This window comes from Mustelus asterias, chromosome 3 (assembly GCF_964213995.1).
Source record: "Mustelus asterias chromosome 3, sMusAst1.hap1.1, whole genome shotgun sequence".
Classification (NCBI taxonomy): Eukaryota; Metazoa; Chordata; class Chondrichthyes; order Carcharhiniformes; family Triakidae; genus Mustelus; species Mustelus asterias.
Window position 1 is genome coordinate 22,979,839 of NC_135803.1, and position 19,950 is coordinate 22,999,788.

The following is a 19,950-nucleotide window of genomic DNA, read 5'->3' on the forward strand; positions in this document are numbered from 1 at the left end:
GGTACCTTGGTTCACTTTAGTGATGTCCCTACCCTGCAGTAGTCATGTCCAACGGGCAGCACGGGCCTGGCTTACTGAGCCGTCTTTAACGTGGCCGTCCAGCAGAATCTGGGTTGGGGTGTGTTCAGTGAGGAAGGTTATTGGGTTCAGTCCGGTGATATCGGCAAAATGCTGCACGGCCCAAAATACCGCGAGCAGGTGTCATTCACACCCGGAGAAGCCCCGTTCGACTGGGTCTAATACTCGTGAGGCATAGGCTACTGGGCCTGGTCTACCATGTCTTTCTTGTGATAATACTGCTAACAGTGTGAGGTCGGTGGCTGCAACTTCTAAGGCGTGTGGTAGATCTGGGTCAGGGACTAGTAAGGCTGGCGCTGTGGCGAGGGTGTGCTTTAAATCGGTTACTGCAGCTGTGTGCTGCACAGTCCACTTCCAGGTTGTGTTTTTCTTTAGCAATTCGGAAAGTGGGGCTGCCTTAGTGGCGAAGCCGTCTATATGGTTCCGACAATACCCTACTAGACCTAGGAAAGATTATAGGGCACTCACATCTCGGGGCAGTGGAAGGTGCACTATGGAGTCTATCCTTTTCTGTTCAATCTCCCTCTTCCCATGGGTAATCACTGTACCGAGGTATATAACCTTGGGTTGCAAAATTTGGGTCTTTTTCGGGTCAACCTTGCAGCCTAATGAGTGGAGCAGTGCGAGTAATTCATCCAGCAATGTTATATGCTCCTCTTTGGTGTTAGTCTGTAACAATAAATCATCTACATATTGGACCAAGCATTCGGGTCAGGAAAACTAGCTAGTCCGGTAGCTAGTCGCCTGTGAAAGATGGACGGGGAATTATGGAAACCCTGTGGTCGGCAAGTCCAAGTGTATTGCTGTCCCTGGAAGGTAAATGACCTGGATGAGGAAGTGGAGGGATGGGTTGGTAAGTTTGCTGACGACACCAAGGTAGGTGGTGTTGTGGATAGTTTGGAGGGATGTCAGAAGTTGCAGCGAGACATAGATAGAATGCAAGACTGGGCGGAGAAGTGGCAGATGGACTTCAACCCGGATAAGTGTGTAGTGATCCATTTTGGCAGATCCAATGGGATGGAGCAGCAGTATAAAATGAAGGGTACCATTCTTAGCAGTGTAGAGGATCAGAAGGACCTTGGGGTCCGGGTCCATAGGACTCTTAAATCGGCCTCGCAGGTGGAGGATGCGGTCAAGAAGGCGTATGGCGTACTAGCCTTCATTAATCGAGGGATTGAGTTTAGGAGTCGGGAGATAATGCTGCAGCTTTATAGGACCCTGGTTAGACCCCACTTGGAGTACTGCGCGCAGTTCTGGTCACCTCATTACAGGAAAGATGTTGAAGCCATTGAAAGGGTGCAGAGGAGATTTACAAGGATGTTGCCTGGATTGGGGGGCATGCCTTATGAGGATAGGTTGAGGGAGCTTGGTCTCTTCTCCCTGGAGAGACGAAGGATGAGAGGTGACCTGATAGAGGTTTACAAGATGTTGAGGGGTCTGGATAGGGTGGACTCTCAGAGGCTATTTCCAAGGGCTGAAATGGTTGCTACGAGAGGACACAGGTTTAAGGTGCTGGGGGGTAGGTACAGGGGGGATGTCAGGGGTAAGTTTTTCACTCAGAGGGTGGTGGGTGAGTGGAATCGGCTGACGTCGGTGGTGGTGGAGGCAAACTCGTTGGGGTCTTTTAAGAGACTTCTGGATGAGTACATGGGATTTAATGGGATTGAGGGCTATAGATAGGCCTAGAGGTGGGGATGTGATCGGCGCAACTTGTGGGCCGAAGGGCCTGTTTGTGCTGTGACTTTCTATGTTCTATGTTCTATGTAAAGACAAACTTGTACTGGCAAGACCGATTTAAAGGGATGGACCAGAAGCCGTTACTAATATCTAGCACCGTGAAAAACTTTGCCTGGGCTCCCTGTCTCCTCATGGTGACGGGGCTTATGGCTACTGTGGGGGCCGTGAGCGGGGTAACCTTATTTAATTCCCGGTAGTCGACCGTTAATCTCCATGATCCATCTACCTTTTTCACGGGCCATATCGGCGCATTATTTGTGGATGCCACTCGTCTCAACACCCCCTGCTGTAATAGACTATCAATTACTTTGGCCACCTCCCCCTCTGCCTGTCTGGGGAAACCGTATTGTCTCTGTGGTAATGGATCCGGCCCTTCAATTAACACCTCCCCAGGTATCTGGCCACAATCATGTTTATGCCGTGCAAACACCCCATTGTTTCTTTGAAGCACCTCCCTGATGGCTGGATCGCTGCTAATCGTTAAGGTTTCAAACCAGAATTCCCCTATTGTGCTAACCCTATTAGCATATGTCCCGACTGGAATGATTAATGACGCTCCGCTAATCGTAGCCATCCGCCAAATAAATCGATTAGCTGGATCGAATGAAAGATTATATTTATTCATGTAATCGGACCCAAGGATGTGCTCAGTGTTTGGGGGAAGGTCGACTAACACTACTGGAGGTTAAACACACCATGTTACCTAGGCGGACCTGCATGTGTCCTGTGAATCCACTAAGTGTAATTGTGCCCGTAGTTGTCCAAGGGATGTCTGTTTTTAATTTTGATACATTCAGGGTAGTTCGGGAGCCTCCAGTATCCCAAAGGAATTCTACGAGGTGGCCTCTTACCTCACCGTTAACTAGGGGTCTCCCTACGCTATCCCACCTGGCGCTACAGATCCAGGTTGGAGAAGCCGGGCACCGTCAATCTAGGGTTCCACAGGCGGGAACAGTTGGATACAGTGATGGGCTCGTGCTTATGGTATGCATGGGGTGACCGGGACCTTCCATCGGTGGTGGGCGGTGTTCTCTCTTGTACCTAGGAGCTGGCCTAACTGGTGGAGCCGGTGGTCCTGGTAGTCTCGGGGACAGTGTATATGGTGGCGGGGGTCTCCTACAATCTCGGGCGAAGTGTCCAGACTGCCCACAATTAAAACATGTCCCTCTATCTCTCCCCGGGGCTGCTGTGTAAGGTGGAGCTGTACCTCTCTGGCGTTGGTGATCCCCTCTACCTTTGTTTCTCCATACTGGACCCTGGCTAGCCCTCATCGGAATCATTCTCGCCTCCCTTTCTGACCGTGACGTTGGGGCTCCCTGGACTCCCTGTTCCCAGGCTCGAGCTAAGCGCCTAAGAACCCATGCTTCATTGTGTGTGGTTTCTGCGGGGTCAAAATTAGCGCAGGCTTTCTTGCCTTCCTCTGTGGTGTGCGACACTAATGTCCAAGCCCATTTGGATGAATCAGCTTCATTCAATCTAGCCTGATCTAATTCCCCATATACTCCTGTGAAGTGGATCCATAAACAACCAGCAAAGGCAGTCGGATGTTCCCCTTTCCTCTGTCTACATTTATTTAACCCATCTACAGGATCCCCTTTATTAAACCCTACCGCGGGCAATATCGCTTCCTTAATTCCCCAACATTTTGAGGGGCTGGCAGGGCAGACCGTACAGACTTGCTCAAGCACATGACTATCAGCTTCACCTCTTCCCTTTCATCTAGCCCATGCATTATCTTCGTCTGCCTAACATCCTCAAAGAAACTGTATGGGTCAGCCGATGGCTCAAAGGTTGTGATTTTATTTGTGATCTCAGCCAATTGTGCCACCGTAAATGGGGTCGTGTATGTAACAGCTGGGTCCTGAGCCTCTCATGTCCGACGTTCAGTCGTCACTGGGTGCATCGGTACTGGAGGTGAATCTGGGGGCGCAGTGGGTATGACTTCCCCGGGAAAGATGGTGGTGGTCCCCACTCCTCGGTTTGCATAACGTAAAGTCTAGCACTCTAACTCTCCCCAATCCGCATTCTCTATCTCCTCTTCCTCTACTGTCCCGAAGATGCACATAAATCGCTTCTGAACCGATAATAGGGATTCCAGCCGTGAAATTTCTCACTGGCATTTGGAGTGGTCAGCAGTTGCCTGTCTCTGTTCTTGACTGACTTGATGTAGCGCTTTTATTGCCGCCTGCAGATCGGTGCACTTATCTTCCAATCGTGCTACTGCCCGCTCGGCTTCACCTTTGGCCAAGACAGCGCGCTGGGTGTCTTGGTAGGCTCTCTCATACTGGGTTTGAAAATTGCCCAGATGTAATAAATTTGCCTGGTTGGTTCTCTTTAATTCATCCACCTCTCTGTCCTTTTCGGCTCTTATCTGTTCTATCCTCTCCTGCTGTTGTTCCTTTAGTTTCTTAATCTCCTCCTCCTTTTCCCCCTGTGCCTGCTTCGATTCCTCCAGTTCCTTATGAACTGTGTTTAATTCCTTTTCTGTTCCTAGCAGCTGTCCTAAGCAGCCCACAATAGCAATCTGTTTCTCATATTTGTTTGCCCGTTTTCCCTGAACTTTCCTTAGATCATCCCAATACTTCTGCCCTAGGGATCCCGGTCCCGTCTCAGTATTGGCACAAGATTCTGTCCATAGGGGCCACCCTTTCTTCTTAATATATTCCCTGATTCTTTTTCCCATATGGGACACTTCTTTGTCTCTGTGCTGTTTCCTGCCATTCTATATTTAACGACAAGGGGTAGGGAGTCAATCGGAGTGCGGGTATAGCTTTGGGCTATGTTCCGGTCTTAATACAAACCTACAGAGTTTACCGTATCCTCCTTGTTAGTAACAATGCATGCACAATAAACAATTTCCCGAAAGCAGTTATTTGTCCAATAAGGAGTTTACACCTGTCGGCTCTGAGTTTTAAATAACCCACAACATAGATTCTTCGGAGCAATAAAGTTACTTCTTATCGAGCCCACCCAGGGACGCCAATGTTGCCTCTCATCTGCCACACAGTTCGTTTTAACCCTCATACGGTGGACAAATAACTAAGAGTATTCGTCTTATTAGTACAACCAATATTTATTTAAACCCACACAATCAATAATCACCCACCCAACTAGCGATAAGCTATCTTACAGGAAAATACTAGAATTCAAGTCCAATATAAGACCTTAACTTAACTTTGCGTGACTGGCAAGTACCCAAACAGATATTGGCCTTTATCTGTGTGCTGTTCTCGGTAGTCGTCTGTGTAGTCTGGTTCTTTGCTCTGGTCTGGCACTCTGGCTCTGGTCTTCCTTTCTTCCTTCTCGGGTGTGGTGGCTCTCCTCGTGCCGGTCGTCGCTGGCGATGTTCACCATTGTTGTAGCCCGTTCATGGGGTCAGAGAGACAGCGAGATTCCTGGTTGCGCAGCACCCTTTATACCCCATTCAATCGATCAGGACTTGATCACCCTGATCGATAAGAGTCCAATCAGGTGCTGCCACACCGATCCCTGGCTGTGTCCCCAACGGCCATGTCTGTAGGTGCTGGAGGCACATAGGCCACATACCTCCCTCCTAAATAAGGGATCACAGTGCTCTTATGCCTGGTAAACAACCCAGTGTGACCAGAAAGTCTCTTTCTTCCTGGAGATGAAACAACCCAGTGTGACCAGAAAGTCCCTTTCATCCTGGAGATGACCCATATCCTGTTTATTCACTCGTCAGGGTTGCAGCCTGTTTGTCTCTGTCTTTAAACTGCAGCCTGTCATTTTAGTTCTTGTCCAATTGTCCCAGAGTGCTTTGCAAATCGCCATTTTAGATGGCGCATTTGGCCGCACAGTTTTCCCACAACATTTGGTAACGTTACACATGACTCCAGTGCGCAACCTACGCACACGTGGGCAGCATGCATTTAATGAGAACCATGCTGCCACATGAAAAGTGACAGAATAGGCCACTGGGGCTCTGAAACAATACTTCCACTGACTGGGGATACAGTGGAGGAACACTGCAGCATTCCAGTGGAGAAACTATATATCCAAGACAGCCATTTCTCGATTTCCACCTTTATTTGCCCATGTGCAGACTATAGAAGTCATTGTCAGACCTCTTCCAATATAAAAGTGAGCACTGATCGGCTCACTGTTATTCTTATTGTAAATGACCAGAATTAACAATGTGATTAATAAAAATTCTCTCCATAACAATGAGTGTAATTACTACTTTATGCAAGGGTTTGCTAATCAGACGAAATGACCTCTGTGGTGGAATTCTTCATGCACTCTCCTCTTACTCAGATCTCTATTGGGGAGACACTGAATTGTTTAAATAATTCCAAGACCAATAACCTTTACTTAGATTATGGAACAGTGCAAAGTAACCCATCATTAAACAGAAAGAACTGGGGCTTAGATATGTAAATAATTTGAAAAGGTGGGAAATGCTTTGGAAATTCCCCCTCTCCATTGATGTTGCTTTGTTGGAAGTGTGGTGGAAAGTCGATTAGTGCATGTTAATGGTGTTTTCACCACATCTCTGACCAGGTAATGCCAGCTCCCCAGAATTTCCTCGTCAGAGTAGGCTTTAGTTAACGGAATAGCTGAATCCTACCTGGAGTGCCTGGGACACCTGGACCTCCTCGTAAACCTGGTTTCCCATCCAGTCCTTTACTGCCTTGAGGGCCTGCAGAACCTACATGATAACACCAGTAAAGGCATCATAAATAAAAAGAAGCTGAACGACACTGATATTTTGTACAATCCTGCTGAACAATTTCTGACACATTATCTACAACAACATGTATCTGTACGACCATCATTTAATTCGAAAGAAATTGCAGAACACTTGACAGAGCAGAGAGAGCAACAGACCCAGAGTGGGAGCGAAGAGTTGATAACTCGGAAATGTGGCTGAATGATACAAAGAAATGCAAAGGAAGTTACACAGAGTTGAATAGTTACGTGTGATGTCTTTTGTGAGGGTGCTCCAGAGGATAGATGCCTCGTGCGAAAACAGAAAATGCTGGAAAATCTCAGCCGGTCTCATAGCAGCCGTTAAGAAAGAACAGAGCCAACTTTTCAAGTCTGGAGGGGGCCATCCAGACTCAAAATGTTAGCTCTGTTCTCTCTCCACAGATGCTGTCGGACCTGCTGAGATTTTCCAGCATTTTCTGATTTTGTTTTAAGACAAAAGCATCCGCAACAATTTGCTTTTATCTTAGATGCCTAGTGGGCAGAATAAGCAGCAAGTAATAATGGAAAAAAGACAATGGTAAAAAGGAGTACATCCATGTCAAAAGAGTCAGTGTTGTAGCAGAGGACAAGGCCAAAGGAAATTGCCTGAGGTAGGATGAAGGGGTGAGATGGTGGAAATCTGGAAATTGATTTGGAGGGATCGGTGAAGCCTGTAAATAATGGAAGTAATGGGAATGGAGAGAATAAGGTCATGGATATTGCAATCTTTGGAGGGTGGAAGGAGAGTGGTCAACTTGGACAGAATTAGAGAAGTTGAGCTTTGAGGAGATAAAAAGTATGGATTAGCGTTTTAGCAGCAATGAGTGAAAGGTAAAGCCAAAATTAGGTTAATTAAAAAAAAATAATTATTGGGATGAGGCCATCACTGGCTCGGCCAGCATTTAAGGTCCATCTCTAATTATCCTTGAGAAGGTGGTGGTGAACTGCCTTCTTGAACCGCTGCAGTCCATGTGGTGTAGGTACAAGCACAGTGTTGGCAGGGAGGGAGTTCTAGGATTTTGACCTAGCAACAGTGAAGGAATGGCGATATATTTCCAAATCAAGGTGGTCAGTGGCTTGGAGGAGAATGTCCTGTCGGTGGTGTTCCTATGTGTCAGCTACCTTTATCCTTCTAGATGGTAGTGGTCATGGGTTTGGAAGGTGCTGCCTATAAAGGCTTGGTGAGTTCCTGCAGAGCATCTTGTAGGTGGCACACACTTGTAGATGCCAAACAAGTGGGCTGTTTTGTTCTGGATGGTGTTGAGTTTCTTGAGTGTTATTGGAACTGCACTCATCCAGGCAAGTGGGGGATATTCCACCACACTCTTGACTAGCGCCTTGTAGATAGTGGACAGGTTTTGGAGAGTTACTCGCTGCAGGATTCCTAGATTCTGACGTGCTCTTGTAACCACAGTATTTATATGGTTATTCCAGTTCAGCTTCTGGTCAGCAGTAACCTCCAGGGTGTTGATAGTAGGGGATTCAGTTATAGTAATGCCATTGAATGTCAAGAGGCGATCATTAGATCTTCTCTTGTTGGAGGACATTGCCTGTCATTTGTGTGGGGCAAAGGTTACTTGTCACTTGTCAATCTAAGCCTGGATATTGTTCAGATCTTGCTGCATTTGTACATGGAATACTTCAGTATCATAAGAGTCAGGAATGGTGTCGAACATTGTACAATCATCAGTCAAATCCCCATTTCTGACCATATGTGTGAGGGAAGGTTATTGATGAAGCAGCTGAAGACAGTTGGGCCTAGAAACACTACCCTGAGGAAGCCCTGCCGTATTGCCCTGGGACTATATGATACATGTAGGGAAGGAAACTGAATTTCTGGATCACACAACGTGTCACAGTTCTGTATAATCAAACCTACTGTAAACTGGCAGTTAAAGAGGTAATTGGAAATAAAAAAATAAGCTTTCATGAACAAACAGGAGCAGGAAAAAGATGACTTAAGCTTGGAAATAGATTTTAATTTGTCCAAGACCTGAAGCATTCGCAGAGGTGAACAGTTGTTCTGGGGTCAACAGAGGAGACAGTAAAGTCAAATGTATACAAGGTATATACATATGGGTCCTGGTCTTCCTAAAACATGATACCACCAAGGGACAACTTTTGCATGATGAGTGGAGAGAACCAAAGATAGAGTCTGGGGTACATCAAAGGTGAATATGTGAGTAGGAGTGGATACATATGGCTGGTGTCAGTACAAATATCAATGAGTTTAGAGAACCACAGTGCCTTAAAGAGGAACTGCTGAGGAAAGATGTCAGATGAGGATGAAACATCAATGGTATTGAAGGAGGTAGGAAGGTTGAAAAGAATAAGCAGGGACAATGAATCACAATCTCAGCCGCAGAGCTTGTCATTTGTGCTTTGACTAATTCAGCTGCCCAACCCCCCCTTCCCACCCCCATTTGACTTTTGGAGATGGTCTGAAGAAGTTAGAAACAAAATACCTGCACAACCAGATTGGCCTTGGTCACCTTTTTCACCAGGAGGCCCACTAGGCCCATCAGTACCTGGTTTACCTCGAGACCCAGGAGTACCTGGTGATCCTCTGGGGGCTGAAGGACTTTGATTACCCTAAAATACATGGGGATCAAATTAATATTTTGCTTTGAGACCTGGTACTGTCAATACAAGTTCGGAGTACCTGATAGGATGAAAGTAGTTTCAATTAAAGCACAAGATAGCTTCTAAGCTAGTGGGATAAACTTTACAAATCATTGTTCCTGCTGCAGAAATTTGACCATTTCTTGGGAATGTGGTCCCTGATGCCCTTGTACATGATTCATGAGCTGCATAGTTTTTTCATCCATTCATTGCTGAATGGAAAACTGTACGCTCTGAGATACAGGAACACTGACCTTGGAGTCCAGATTCCTAAAATGTATTTTTTTCTATTTAAAAAACAGCAGCACTGTTGAACTAATTATGTTTCTTCCTGCACAGTTGCTGTCAGACCACTGTGCTGCCAGGTGGCACAGTGGTTAGCACTGCTGCCTCACAGCATCAGGGATCCGGGTTCAATTCCCAGTTTGGGTCACTGTCTGTGCAGCGTCTGCATGTTCTCCCTGTATCTATCTGCATGGGTTTCCTCTGGATGTTGCGGTTTCTTCCCACAGTCCGAAAGATGTGCAGGTTAGGTGAATTGGCCATGCTAAATTCTCCCTCAGTGTACCCAAACATGAACTGGAGTGTGGCGACTAGGGGATTTCTCAGTAATTTCATTGCAGTGTTGACAAAGGGTCATCAGCTCTTTTCTGTCTTTACAGATGCTGTAAGAGTTTTAACAACACCAGGTTAAAGTCCAACAGGTTTATTTGGTAGCAAATGCCATTAGCTTTCGGAGCGCTGCTCCTTCGTCAGATGGAGTGGAAATCTGCACTCAAACAGGGCACAGAGACACAAAATCAAGTTACAGAATACTGATTAGAATGCGAATCTCTACAGCCAACCAGGTCTTAAAGCTATAGACAATGTGAGTGGAGGGAGCATTAAGCACAGGTTAAAGAGATGTGTATTGTCTCCAGATAGGACAGCCAGTGAGATTCTGCAAGTCCATTTCCACTCCACCTGACGAAGGAGCAGTGCTCCGAAAGCTAATGGCATTTGCTACCAAATAAACCTGTTGGACTTTAACCTGGTGTTGTTAAAACTCTTACTGTGTTTACCCCAGTCCAACGCCGGCGTCTTTACAGATGCTGCCAGATCTGCTGAGATTTTCCAGCATTTTCTCTTTTGGTTTCGGATTCCAGCATCCGGAGTAATTTGCTTTTATTTAATGGAAGCCTACTTGTGACACTAATAAATAAACGTTAAACTTTAGACCTGCTGAGAATTGCCAGCATTTTCAGATTTTATTTCTGGTTTCACTTTGCGGCCTTTTGACTGGTGTGTGTATATGTGCGTGTGTATATGTATGTGTGTGTATATGTATGTGTGTGTATATGTATGTGTGTATGTGTGAGCGTGTGCGTGCATGCATGCGTGTGTGTAGATGTCCAGCATCCAAAGTATTTTACATTTCAATCTATTTTTGGGTTCATGATATGAATTATTTCATGAAAGGATAATGACATTTTGCTGAATTATTTAAACTCACACATGAATATTAATCTACCTTTTCTCCAGGATGCCCTGGGTTGCCATAGGTTACTTCACTTGGTTCTCCTTTCTCTCCCTTTGGACCGGTAGCACCATTAGAACCTGGTAAAGCTGGAGACCCTGGTGTTCCTGAGAACCCTTTCTCTCCTTTATCACCTGATAAAATCATCAGAAAAAACAAGTCACAATACTTTATAGTACAGTATATAGTATCCAATACAGAGATCAACGCCACACACTGCTAATCAGAAATCAGTATCACGCATTCAAATGTTCAATTATATACCCATTACAGTTCTGTTTATTTTATTTATTAGTGTCACAAGTAGGCTTACATTAACACAGCAATGAAGTTACTGTGAAGATCCCCACAGTCGCCACATTCTGGCGCCTGTTCGGGTACACTGAGGGAGAATTTAGCATGGCCAATGCACATCTTTCAGACTGTGGGAGGAAACCGGAGCACCTGGAGGAAACCCATGCAGACAGGGGGAGAATGTGCAGATTCCACACAGACAGTAGCCCATGCTGGGAATCGAACCCAGGTCCCTGGTGCTGTGAGGCAACTGTGCCACTGTGCCACCGTGCCACCCAATTGTACTTCCCACTACCTCACCATCCTACATAGCACCATCAGGTGCTATTATTACACATCCAGCTTCATCTGGGTACCACATTTTAATGACATGTAATCACAAGGGGGCGGCACGGTAGCACAGTGGTTAGCACTGCTGCTTCACAGCTCCAGGGACCTGGGTTCGATTCCTGGCTCGGGTCGCTGTCTGTGTGGAGTTTGCACATTCTCCTCGTGTCTGCGTGGGTTTCCTCCGGGTGCTCCGGTTTCCTCCCACAGTCCAAAGATGTGCGGGTTAGGTTGATTGGCCATGCTAAAATTGCCCCTTAGTGTCCTGAGATGCGTAGGTTAGAGGGATTAGCGGGTAAATATGTAGGGATATGGGGATAGGGCCTGGGTGGGATTGTGGTCGGTGCAGACTCGATGGGCCAAATGGCCTCTTTCTGCACTGTAGGGTTTCTATGATTCTAAGTTCTACACAGCTTGACCACTATCCTGCTGACCACCAGTATTTTGCTTATTATAGTTTAACAGAAGTCTAGCGCTTACTCCCATTACAATTATACTTACTGTTCAGCCTAAACTTCTTCCATATTCACATCCAAGATCATTTACATTTCAGATTGAAAATCCAATTTATGTAACTCTTGGTCAATTCAGTCTAATCCTCATTTCTGAAATAAACTCATATTTGTTTGACTCATTATATACATTTCAGAAACTTACCCTGCTCCAATCTCATGTGCCAAGATTTGAACCTACCTGGCAGGCCCATTGGACCTATAGATCCTTGAAGGCCAGGAGGCCCCTCATTGCCCGGTTTCCCTGTTAAACCTGGATCTCCTGGTGGACCTGTTTGGAAAAAAACATAGAAGACAATTAGAAATTTTACAACTTTCCAGGACTAATCGTACAGCAACAGAAGACTGATTGCTTCTTCCTCTCTCAAGGGGGACTACAAAGCCAATTACAATATTGCAACACTTTGGGAAAGCTGGTTTGATGATGGGCTAGATTCAAATCTATAAATGGAACCAGAGACAAGCATCAAGGAGCACAGGCGCCTTATATTTACACACAATGGGCAGAATTTAATGTCCTCCCCTGAGGCGAGTTTGGAGGCCGGGGATATATAATTGGCCAGATGATGCTGGAGGGGGATCATGCTGCCTTCCCACTGCTGTCCTGATTGCAGGAAGGCTGGGGGATGGCGTTCTACCCTGATGCCAATTGAGGCCCTCAAGTGGGTAACTAATGCTGAGAGCCCACTTGCTGACAGCCATTTTCTTTGAAGCCCCCTGCAAACAAAGCCAATGACCCAGCAACCATCATCCTTCCTCTCACGCTGTGGACGGAATTTTATGACCTCTTAATGCCCATTTTGCGGCGGCAAAATGTCATAAAATCAGGCGTAAAGCGGCTAGTGTGAATGGCACCCGTTTTCATGCCTGTTGCAATTTTACGACACCCGGATTTCTGGCACGGTCAGCCTCTCCCCGGAAATGGGGGAGAGGCTGATTAATTTATTTAAATTTATTTAAATGTTGATTTCAATGTGTTTAGCAAGCCCGGCGCTCAATCGTCCAAGCTCGCTTGCCTTTATGGCATTGCCGGGAGAGGCTCTCCCCTTTGAGGAAAACACCTGCTCCCCATGAACTGGGAACAGTTGTGTTGGGCTCACCGGTGGAACCAGAGGCCTTTGAAGAGCGCCGGGGAGGCCGAGTGCAAGGCGGGGGTGCCCCTTAAGCAGTGCCAGACTGGCAGTGCCACCCTGGCACCTGAGGAATGCCAGCCTTGCACCTGGTCAATGCACATTGGGCACCTGGGCAATGCCCACCAGTCGGTGCCAACGGGGTGCCTGTGGGGTCGTGCCAGGGGGCAGGCCGATGGGGGAAGAGGAGGCCCGCTGCCACTTTGCATGTGATCAGTGGGGAGGGAACGGGGGCCGTGATCGGTCTGGGCAACGGTGGCTGCATCTCGGGCCGCAGGCCCCCGCGATTGCGGGGCGGGGGGGGGGGGTGTGGGAGCTACTTGAAGCTGCCTGCAGTAGCAGGGGCCAGACAGCCCTCTCCCTGGAGACCCCTGCTACTGATAATGCACACATGCAGCATCAGAGATCTGCACATGTGCAATACCTCCCTCTGCCGGCTGTCTGGCAAGTTAAGCCCTGCCCACAGCCTCTCTGGCCAGAAACAGACTAGTCCAAAATTTCAAAGACAGAGTGCATAAGATTGGGCGTGTAAACAACACCCAAAAAATGGATCTGGAACTCTCCCATTTTCAGATTAGCTGAACACGTAGAAAAAACCTCGTAAAATTCCACCGGTTCTGTCCCGTAATGCTGTCTGGTGGTTGCATTACCACCATTTCTTCAAGTGGCGCTGATGGCAATGAGGACCTGCTGGCTGGCAGCTCTGGTGGTGGGGGGCAGAATTTCCTCCTGCAAGATCCTTGTTGCCACCTGGGAAGGAACCACTGCTGCCCATTTAAGAGCCTAAATTACACTTAATACGGCTGGCTTTCTCCAAAGGAGGCCCTCACTGACATTCTAACTGGCAGGCGAGACCACCCCCCGCCTACCCCTGGATGCCTGGATTAAGTTCTGCCCAATGAGTTATCTCTAAATAGTTGGTTGCACAATTTATATCCTGCTACTTCAAGCAGCTTAGTATCTTAAACTGGTTTAGCTGCAGAGTGAGGCTAGTTTTAGTATAAAACAAGCAACCCCACTTCATTTTCCCAATGAATCTGAGAGGGGGAAGGAAACAGGAGAAATAAATAGAGAGAAAGTCCAGTCGCTAATGGAAGGTTACTGCTTAGAGTAGAAGGGAATTCTCATGTTGCTGCAGTCATCAGCCAGCAACCCCCAACAGAGATTCATGGGCAGTGGGGCTGTTAGTCTGTCCACAGCCTACTACAAAGGAGTTCATCCTATCTTCAGTTGTAGGAGACTCAGCCCAGATAGAGTCCCATACAGGTTAAAAGCAATACATTATAACAAGATTATGCTATAATTTGGCGATAAACTTGTAATGCTTAATTGTACTTAAATCTCAGTACCTGGTGGACCTGAAGGCCCTGGCACTCCGTCTTTGCCTTTGTATCCTGGTTCATTACTGGAACCAATCTCACCTTTTGTTCCTGTCGTTCCTCTCAAACCTGGTGAGGAGATGTTATATAAACGCAAATTACTGCAGATGCTGGAATCTGAAACCAAAAGAGAAAATGCTGGAAAATCCCAGCAGGTCTGGCAGCATCTGTAAGGAGAGGAAAGAGCTGACGTTTCGAGTCCAGATGACCCTTTGTCAAAGCAGCTTTGTACTGAGGTCACAAAGACAGACCGGGGTAACTGTGTAAGGATAGGAAGAGGAAGAAAAGCCATTGCAATTTTAGTTTTTGGTTTCGAGTCCAGATGACCCTTTGTCAAAGCTGCTTTAGTCAAAGGGTCATCTGGACTCGAAATGTCAGCTCTTTTCTCTCCTTGCAGATGCTGCCAGACCTGCTGAGATTTTCCGGCATTTTCTCTTTTGGGAGGAGATGTTATAGTTATGTTACTCTTGCAATTTTAACAACATCACTTTCAACTCCTCATCTTTTTTGGAGCACCCCATTTTAAAACTCATTTGTTTTCCAATCTCTTTCTTTGTCTGGCAAGTACATTCACAGCCAGGATCACACAGATCAAACTCCCGGATCTTTCCTAGTGCTGGTGATAATGCTGGCCTTTAGGCAGTGAAGAAATTAGGCCCCAGGGATAGCTCATCTGTCCATTTGCTTCATTCAGTGCAGAGACGTAGGCAGCCTGGGAGCAACGTTGACTTTGTATGATCGTGAAAAACGGTGAGAGAAAATTGGCAGCCTGCTTTTATATATCTCCCAAAGTTTAGCTTCATTGACAGGACTGCTGACTTGCTGTTGTTCACTGCAGCTGTTCAAGCACCTTCTCAAGGGCAATGAGGGATGGGCAACAAATCTTGGCCTTGCCGGCGATGCCCACTCCCAGGATAATAAAACCATCGTGCATTTTGAAACTAGTCCTAATGTCCGAGTGATGAAATCACTGGGTAAAAGTTTCATCTTGAATATTTGTTTCTGGAGAAGCTGCTGCAAAGTGCAACATGCAGACAGTGAAATGCCACAAACCCTAATCCTCTTCTAGATTCTTAAACCTTGTGCACAGCTGTAAAGAAGTTTTCAGTTAGAAAGATATTTTTTTAGTTTATTTGTTAGTGTCACAAGTAGGCTTACATTAACACTGCAAGGAAGTTAGTGTGAAAATCCCCGAATCGCCACACTCCAGCGCCTGTTCAGGTACAGAGGGAGAATTTAGCAGGGCCAATGACCTAACCAGCACATCTTTCAGACTGTGGGAGGAAACCAGAGCACCCAAAGGAAACCCACGCAGACACGGGGAGAATGTGCAGACACTGCACAGTGACTCAATCCAAAATCGAACCCGGGTCCCTGGTGCTGTGAGGCAGCGGTGCTAACCACTGTGCCATGGTGCCACTCATGTCAGGTCGTTTGAATTTGAGCACTAAATCCGGCATCATCTGTATGATATCTCAATTTTCTTTAATGATGGTATCCTGGACTTAATTGCTAAGAGCAGGAGGTTGCCACTAAGAGATATGTCTAATGTAATCTTTAGGCAACTTGATTTATTGTGGATAATATACAACTTCTTCATATTTTGTTTCTGATTTGATTTGATTTATTATTGTCACATGTATTAGTAGACAGTGAAAAGTATTGTTTCTTGCGCGCTATACAGACAAAACGTACCGTTCATAGAGAAGGAAACGAGAGAGTGCAGAATGTAGTGTTACAGTCATAGCTAGAGTGTGGAGAAAGATCAACTTAATGCAAGGTAAGTCCATTCAAAAGTCTGACAGCAGCAGGGAAGAAGCTGTTCTTGAGTCGGTTGGTACATGACCTCAGACTTTTGTATCTTTTTCCCAACAGAAGAAGGTGGAAGAGAGAATGTCTAGGGTGCGTGGGATCCTTAAATATGCTGGCTGCTTTTGCCGAGGCAGCGGGAAGTGTAGACAAAGTCAATGGATGGGAGGCTGGTTTGCGTGATGGACTGGGCTTCATTCACGATCTTTCATAGTTTCTTGCGGTCTTGAGCAGAGCAGGAGCTGTACCAAGCTGTGATACAATCAGAGAGAATGCTTTCTATGGTGCATCTGTAAAGGTTGGTGAGAGTCATAGCGGACATGCCAAATTTCCTTAGTCTTCTGAGAAAGTAGAAGCGTTGGTGGGCTTTCTTAACTATAGTGTCGGCATGGGGGGATCAGGACAGGTTGTTGGTGATCTGGACACCTAAAAACTTGAAGCTTTCAACCATTTCTACTTCATCTACATTTATTGTAAATTTTGAAAAGTTTGAAGAGTGCAGTGATTTACCTGGTAGCCCAGGGTCTCCCAATACACCTTTCACTGTCATATTACACGCAGCTGCTTTCATTCCTTTTTCACCTTTTTGACCTGCCATTCCAGTCGCACCTTGTTTGCCCTTTAGTCCAGTCTGACCTTTAGAACCTGCATTAAAACAGCAAGAAAAACAGAGAAAGAAAGGCACGTGACTTATTATTCTCACCAGCAATATTTCCTTGGAGTTTTTTTTTAATCGGAAAGGCTTGAAACGTAAAATGTTGAAGTTTGAGTGTCCATACCAGTCTCTGTGTACACAGCTATTATTGATTTGTGAATGAACTGCAGCTCTGAATCAAGAACCTTGAACTAAAAGGATGCTTTTTTTCCCACCCCATTCTGTCAGGTTGCATGCTCAGTGAAGAGTATGCATTGCAATATGTTTGTGATTCAACAGAATACGGGAAGAAGGTCTTGCCTGCGATTTTCATATGGTATTTTTGCTATCTCAGTCATACTATCTCAATGGGCATTAGCTGGGTAGAGGAATGGTACTTATCTACAGAGAGTGAGAGAAATTTGGAGGGAGAGGCAACCTAGTTCATAACACAGGATAAAAGCAAATTGGCGTGGATGCTGGAATCTGAAACTAAAAGAGAAAATGCTGGAGCATCTCAGCAGGTCTGGCAGCATCCGTATGGAGAGAAAAGAGCTGACGTTTCGAGTCCAGATGACCCTTTGTCAACTTTGACAAAGGGTCATCTGGACTCGAAACGTCAGCTCTTTTCTCTCCTTGCAGATGCTGCCAGACCTGCTCAGATTCTCCAGCATTTTCTCTTTCAGTTGATAACACATTCTAGTAGCTGGTTACAGAAAAACATTACTGTCACCTCCTTTCATTCTCTCTGCACCATATTCTAGAGTGAGAAGGAGAGAAGATAAGCAGCTTGTCTCTGATGTTCCCTTCAATAGGTTATCAGTTCATGTATAGGAGTTCAGGCCAATTCATGTGTAGCAGTTCAGGCCAGTACATGTGTAGGAGTTCAGGGTATTTATGTTTATCATAATAGATTGCTCTATTATCAATTTACTGACAGCTATCTTGGATTATATTCATAACATTTAGAAGTTAATAAATTTGTAATGAGTACAAAAAATAAGATTGACAAAAATCAAAATGCCACACACAAATTAAATATCACTGTATTGGATTTAAATATCCCGAGCCACACAGGATCACTGCTTTGAGATACAAATTTGAACCAGTAAATTAGATTTCTCAACCTAATTACAATTTGCCTAACTAAAAACATTTACAAAGCTGAGACATTTTGATCATGGAGTAAGGTAAAACCTAACGGCAAATATTTCTTTTTTGTTCCTGCACCCATGTACTATGCTGCGTTTTACCTTTGTCCCCTCTGGGGCCTTGAAATCCTCGTGCACCAGTTAATCCTGCACCTCCTGGCTCTCCCATAACACCAGGTTCACCTTTTGGACCTGTTTGAAGATTTAACAAAACATTATCAGACAAGACCTGGAAATATTTATTTGGCAAAGAATAAAAACTAAAATTTAAAACTTCTCTGAGTGAAATGTCACAAGGATTCAGAATGATAGAATCCTACAGTGCAGAAGGAGGCCATTCGGCCCATCGAGTCTGCACCAACCACAATCCCACCCAGGCCCTATCCCCATGCATTTACCCTTGCTGGTCCCCCTGAAACTTCGGGGCAATTTAACATGGCCAATCCACCTAACCCGCACTTTGGACGATGGGAGGAAACCGGAGCACCCAGATGAAACCCATGCAGACAAGGGGAGAATGTGCAAACTCCACACAGATAGTGACTCAAGCCGGGAATCGAACCCGATCCCTGGCGCTGTGGGGCAGCAGTGCTAACCACTGTGCCACTGTGCCGCCCAGTATGTTTTAGTGGCTTTGATTATTCGTTCAGTTAATTTTCTATAATAATTTTTTTAAATGTGCTTACTTACAATCCCTTTTAATGACCTCTGGTGAATATTTTACTAATTTGTTTGCACTTGTATCAGTATCCATTCCTTCAAACACGTCTATATTTGGTGATCTTTAAACATTCTTTTCTACCCATAATATTACTATATATAAACAGATCAAACAATAGCTGTTTACAGCCTCTGACACTAAGTGAAGACTTCACAACAAACTCTAGTTGAAAGCTTCATTTAAAATTACTATTTGTTAAGGATAAACATGATTATTTATTTATAAGAAGGACTCTTCATAAATTAATTGTTACTAACATTTTCGTGCAAACTCCTGACAAGGCAAAATAAGATTTGTTTCTCAGGAATAGAAAATGGTCATGAGACCCAGTTGGCTAGAAATTCATCTTCAATGGTAATGGAAGACAGGCAGTGTTGCATTGGATAATTATTGTACATCAGCTCAATATTCTATTCCTTGACTTAAGTGTAGCAAATCAGATATGACCGAAGCAATGGATTACTCAGTGAATAGGTTTCTGTTTCAACAAGGATTGAAGTATACGTGCTTGACATTAGCAGGAATGTGAAAATGATCAGAGTATGTTCTTTAAATATATCTGAACAACTGAGTGAATGAGATGGGTCGAATAACCCTTCCTCACTCCAATATCATATTTTTACAACAGTTTTTACAATGAGTTTGAACATCACTACTTTATGGGCTGGATTTTCATGGAGGAGACAGGAAGGTAGAATCAAGAGATCTCCAGAATTGGTGGATCTGTTTCCTTTAGATGGGCCCTCACCCACCATACTTTTTCCCCGGGCTAGAATGTCCACCTTCGCATGGATCTAGTATTAAAGCTGAATGTTAGGGCCTCAGACCTTCACCACTCACCATCCACCCCATACCCTTTCATATCTCCCATGCCATTTCCCCCAACTCCATGTGTCCTCCATAGTCACTCACCCAGTATCCATTATGGACTGAACTCAGGATGGACATTTAGAAAATTCTAACAATCTAGACTCATTCAAACACACCAAACTGAAAAAGTAGTCAATCTGTTGTAAAAATAAACAAACATCTATTTCACTAACCACATCAAAGACAGTCATCCTTTAATAACTTCTCAAAACACAATCTAAGTGTGAACAGAGCCTCCTGCTGAGATAAGTGGTTCCGGACATCTTGAAACTTAACAAATCATTCATAATGGGCTCAGCTGTCATAATAGACCATCCCAGCTTTTTGACAATGGAGCCTATTGAAATTTCAAAAACAGATGGCTACATTTTTCCTAAGCTACGTCAGACATCCAGTCAATTAATGCACCCGGCAGCAGGGTTTTTTTTTAATCAAACTGACAGCTGCTGAAAGTTTCTTT

The 19,950-nt window shown here is 45.2% G+C and overlaps 1 protein-coding gene across 1 annotated transcript in view; it reads right to left on the bottom strand.

Moving 5' to 3' along the window:
* The window catches only part of LOC144487994 (uncharacterized), a 116,316-nt gene that overhangs the window by 41,307 nt on the left and 55,059 nt on the right, over window positions 1-19,950 (bottom strand). The window contains exons 23-29 of the mRNA XM_078206018.1: window positions 18,002-18,091; window positions 16,625-16,759; window positions 14,276-14,374; window positions 11,978-12,067; window positions 10,658-10,797; window positions 8,991-9,117; window positions 6,404-6,484 (exon numbers count right to left, since the gene is read on the bottom strand). Coding sequence (XP_078062144.1) covers window positions 6,404-6,484; window positions 8,991-9,117; window positions 10,658-10,797; window positions 11,978-12,067; window positions 14,276-14,374; window positions 16,625-16,759; window positions 18,002-18,091 — 762 coding nt within the window. The remainder of the gene's footprint in view (window positions 1-6,403; window positions 6,485-8,990; window positions 9,118-10,657; window positions 10,798-11,977; window positions 12,068-14,275; window positions 14,375-16,624; window positions 16,760-18,001; window positions 18,092-19,950) is intronic.